Raw genomic sequence first — 5,000 nt, forward strand, 5'->3', positions numbered from 1 at the left:
GTGTTAATAGGCCTGAAGTGAGTGAGTTCATGCCAGGTGAATGTAAGTGTTACACAAGCACCTTGGGAAAAGAAAAAAAAAAAAAAACCACTCTTTTTCACCCCCAGTTTAAGATTGTCTGATACAATGATATAGAATATCGTTATCAGATGCATTTCAGAAACGGTAAACCAGGACTCAGAGGAGATTGCAGGCCTGCAGCAAACAGATCCCATATATGAGAACTGATAATATATTTGCTTGTTCCAAAGTAAAATACATCATCAGGATCCAGAGATGGTAAAAAAAAGAATTCAAGAGAATTACTGAGGAAGCCATATGAATCAGCACTCAGACGTTGGGAAACGGACGGAAGGGTTTGAATCTGGGGTGAGAGAGATAATTATGTGGTTACCACGTTGGGAATCTGACCACTAATCCACACCACCGAGGCTAATGGCCCCCGCCGAGCAGTGGAGTGCGACGTGCGGCGCCTCACCTCTCCCACTGCGACCCACGAAGCGCAGGTCGTTGAAGCGCGCCACCTGGTTCTTCATCACCCCTGAGGCGTTCCGCAGCTCGGCGGAATAATTCTCGTCGTTCCCCGCCATAACCGTGACGACCGTGCCATCGGAAATGTCCCCCAATGCCACCACCTGCAAGTGACCGGGATGTCAAGGGTCAAATAACAGCGTTTAACAATTTTGGAATACGGGGGGAATTAACTGTACAAATATGTATTTTAAAAGTTACTTTAAAAATTACACAAAATTCTAAATTTCATTAAAAGTAAGGAACTATAAGGAATGATAAAAAATAGGATTCTAAGATCCAGTCTCTTTCAAATATAAAGCTGATCTACAGTCTACAAGCAGTTTTTAAACAATCTATAGTTTAGATAATCTAGAAATAATTGTAAAATAACAAATATAATAACAGGCAAGAGGCCTAGACTTGAATGTTATTTTGTTTGATTGCAATTTTATTCAAAGACTTTTGATAACACCACATGTGGTAGATTGGGTTTCCTCCTTATAATTTATTTTATTTTGCTGATATCTAAGTATACTTCTATGCACTTCCTGAAAAATAGCTTTGCTTGGTGACATATAAACACATGTTATGTTAATTAGAGAACATCATAATAATGACATTTCAAATGTAATTATGATCAATTAAAACTTTTAAATCTGTAAACCAAAACTGGAAAATGATAGTGGCCTACGTCATGAAAAAAGCAGCTATGGGCCTTGTGTTACGGTACATTATGTTGGACGTGGATGAAAGGAGATAATTGGGCCTGCAGAGGTGAAATAATTACAGAGGTGTAACGATAAGAGTTGAATAACACGTAAAGTGATATGTTTGATTTTAGGGCCAGCGCTACGGCTGCAAAGAATTAATCCCTTTGATCCGTTCTTAAAATTAAATGTCTTAAAATTTGTTAAGTATAATTAATAGGCACCTTGGTAGAATTGAATCATCAAGCCACCTTGATTTTATCAAAGTTCAGACACGAAATGCATTTTTAATTAAAATATCGAACGAGGTATATGTGCATAGTAAATACTAAAATATAAGGACTATCAGAGATCCAACATTTCCCCTAACATTTGCTACTGCTGCTGCTGCGGCAAAAAAGAACAAACTTGATCAAATTTGGTCTGAAAAAAATAAACGCATTGTGTTTTCAATTTAAACGAGACGAAAATCACTGTTAATAAATGCTACCTCACAAATCATTACCAGAAAATGATGTCATTATAAATCCACTGATGGGATTAGACAGGGCTGTGTATGGAATTATCTTGCACAATAACCGTAGGCCCTACATTCATGGAGTTGTCCTGTTTTGTTTTTTTTCCCAAGGTAAACAACATCGCTCCTATATTATTATATTGTTTACAAATGCATTAGACGTGCGGAAATTGTCACGTTTCAATTCCCCCCTTTTAAATGAACGTGCGGTGTGCAGACTATAAACAAGCAGGCGGAAAAAATAAAGAATAGGAGGAAGAAATAAAAAAAATAATAATGATTACTCAGAAAATAATAATAATAAAAAATAAGAAATCCACCCTGGCTCAACGGTGTGATCGTGACATGTTTCGGGAATTTATTTATAGTGATTATTCCAAGCAGCCTATAGTACTTTATACAAACAAAATACACACACACACACACACACACACACACAAAGATTCCTATAAGAATTACCTTGAAGGCGACGGGCAGCGTCTTGTTGCACCTCCAGTGGGACGGCAGCACCGAGCAGAGGAAGTTGGGGCTATCGGTGCGCACCAGCTCGGCCGGGTGGTCCGCGATGATCTCGGCCATGCTGCGGTTCTCGTGCGGCCGCAGCCGGGGCACCGCGGCCGACGCGTCCGTCTGTCCGCTCGGCGGGCTCCCGTCGTTCATCTTCCCCGGGACCGGCTGCAGGCTACCGGTGGGCGGACTGAACCTCCGGCCGGCGCTGGGATCTAAGGGAATTCGCATCACAACAAGCCCCGGAGGTTAGAGCGCGACGGAGGGGGAAAGACAAACAAGAGGAGTCGCTCTCTCTCTCTCTCTCTCTCTCTCTCTCTCCCTCCCTCCCTCTCTCTCTCTCTCTCTCTCTCTCTCCGCTCCGCTCCAAGTGGAGGCTCGGAGCTCCGCCGCCGCCGTTCGACTTCAGCACATCTGCCAACGGAAAATGGGGGAATTTTCGAAACCCCTGCCCCTCTCCGGCTACACGCTTCCAGTGGGGGGGGGGGGGGGGGTGATAGAAAAAAGAGGCTCCGGCTAGAAAAACACCGTCCGGTCAACGCGTGGCGGTGTGTTTTGACGGAGCCGGAGTTCTCAGTGCGTCCAATGACATACAATTCAAAAAAAAAGAGTAAAAAAAAACAAACAAAAACAGGCAGTTAGTTGTTCATATTAGGATATGAAGAATGTAATATTCAAAAAAAAAAAAAAAAAGAAAGCAAAAAAAAACAACTCCCGGCGAGGGCTTTTTTAATCGCAGAGTGAACCCAGATGCAGATTTTTTTTTTTTTTTTTTTGTCTTTCTCCCTTTGGTGAAACACTCAAAGCTCCAGGTGCGTCATTGAAGTCTTTGTGTCAGAGAAGTGAAAAAGCTCCCTCAGTGCCCCGCGGGCGACGCGCACAGGAACAAAAAATAATAAAATCTGCGGGCTGGGAAAAAAAAAAAAAAAAAAAGGTACGAACACTTCTTTTTTTTTTTTTTTAACAGTACCTTAGAGCAGGTCCTATTTATAGTCCGCCGCCACCGATTATACACACGTTCGGTCCGCGGCCGCGAGTTGCGCGCATAGGGTTAAAAAAGGCGGACGAAACGAACGGAGGGAAAAAAAACAAAAGTAAAAATCATTGCCGGTGAGATGAAAGAATGGAGGCGGGAAAACAAAATAGGGCTGGAGAGCGGGGTTTTTTTTGGTTCGTTTTTTTGGGAGCCCTGGCTCGGTGTTTGGGAAGCCAGGGGTTCCCCTCAGCCCTTCTTGTGGTTGATACACACGCTGCGGACGGCGCGAGCGCTCAGCAATTATTGCGCGCTGATGCGGCTCCGACACGTGGTGCGTGGACTCGGGATCCTCCGAAGGGAACGGGGCTCGGATCGCGTCTGGAACCCCCCCCCCAGATAAAAACAAACAAAAAAACAAACAAAACTTTTTTTTTCCTCTCACAGGTTGTCCTCCCCACCTCCTAACACACACACACAGACACACACACACACACACACACACACACGCGGGCGCTTACTTTTGACATTCGAGTGGTTTATTAACCCATTACTGTCTACACGCACCCACGTGTCGCCCGAATTGGGCCATCAAATGAGTCACCGTGACCGGATCGGGAGCCGGGACCCAGGTGGAGGTGGGTGCGTGTGTGAGCGTGTGTGTGTGTGTGTGTGTGTGTGCGCGCGCGCGCACGCGCGCGTGTGGGTATGTGCGTGGGTGTGTGGGTGTGTGCGGGAAGTTTGTGGAATAGAGTTTCACTCGGTGTGGCAGAGCTGTCGTGCAGGTATACACACCTTTTCTACACCGCAGAAAAGCTTGTTTTATATATACATAAAAATATATATATAATTGCAGCCAAAGGACCGCGGGGTTTTTTAAAGTTGACATTAGTTGAGATGAGATAAGAGAACGCTTTATTAATTACGGGAGGAATTATAAAGCGAACCACACTTAATGCCAAATTATTGCTTTTTTTCCCCCTCAAGACTAAAATAAGATAAAACAAAGTAATATAAAATAACACTATTTATTCCCAGGGGGGTAATTATAAAATGAAACTATCCTTTCTGCCAAATGACTGTTAAGATAAGATAACACCTTATTAATCCCTGGAGGCAAATTCAAGTGCATTCAAGGGGGAAAAAACCGTTATCATTCCACTCCATCTCATCTGTAATTTATTGTAAATATATTCATACCGTGATTAATAATAAAAGAAATCACTAACATTCATCGATAAGATATGGAATTGTCAAAATCACGAATAAGAAATAATAAACCTCTTATGTTTGGCCAGCAAAATGAAAAATGAAATCAATACGCAATACACGTATTGTAACGTAAGACTGTTATTATTCAGTGGTCCTTAAAAAAAATTCCACTCCCCTTCAACTTGTGTTTATATGAGTACAATCATTTTATTTAATTTTTATTTCATATTTTCTGTTTTTGTTTTCTGTTTTTTTTTCACTGTTCTGTCAAATTCTTCTGCTGTAACACCCCCCCCCCCCCCCACCCCCGTATTATCTTATCTTATGTTATCTAACATAATGAGCAACTTCTCAAAATATCAAATGCAATATAAATATATTTTTTCTTCATTAACTTCTCGTGTATGAATGTGATGATCAAACAAGCCTGAGTGCTGCATGCCCCTCACATGTCTACTGTAGAGGGCATCCTCCACCCTCTCTGAGCTCCTTTTGGAGCGAGCATCTCAACCGCTCCTCTCCCTCCACAGCCCAGGTCTGCTCCCTTGCAGCACCCAGCACTGCCACCGGC

At 42.8% G+C, this 5,000-nt stretch overlaps 1 protein-coding gene across 2 annotated transcripts in view; it reads right to left on the bottom strand.

Annotated features, from left to right (window-relative positions):
* runx2b (RUNX family transcription factor 2b) overlaps positions 1-5,000 on the bottom strand; it is a gene marked incomplete at its 5' end in the record, with an annotated part of 46,455 nt that overhangs the window by 20,878 nt on the left and 20,577 nt on the right. Inside the window, 2 exons of one of the 2 annotated variants that reach the window (XM_080022073.1) lie at positions 479-635; positions 2,197-2,459. In XM_080022073.1, coding sequence (XP_079878199.1) covers positions 479-635; positions 2,197-2,459 — 420 coding nt within the window. Of the gene's footprint in view, positions 1-478; positions 636-2,196; positions 2,476-5,000 lie in introns of those variants that run through there. The other variant, XM_080022072.1, reaches the window with a different exon arrangement.

The sequence above is a fragment of the Zeus faber genome, assembly GCF_960531495.2.
Source record: "Zeus faber genome assembly, chromosome: 2".
In the NCBI taxonomy this organism is placed as follows: Eukaryota; Metazoa; Chordata; class Actinopteri; order Zeiformes; family Zeidae; genus Zeus; species Zeus faber.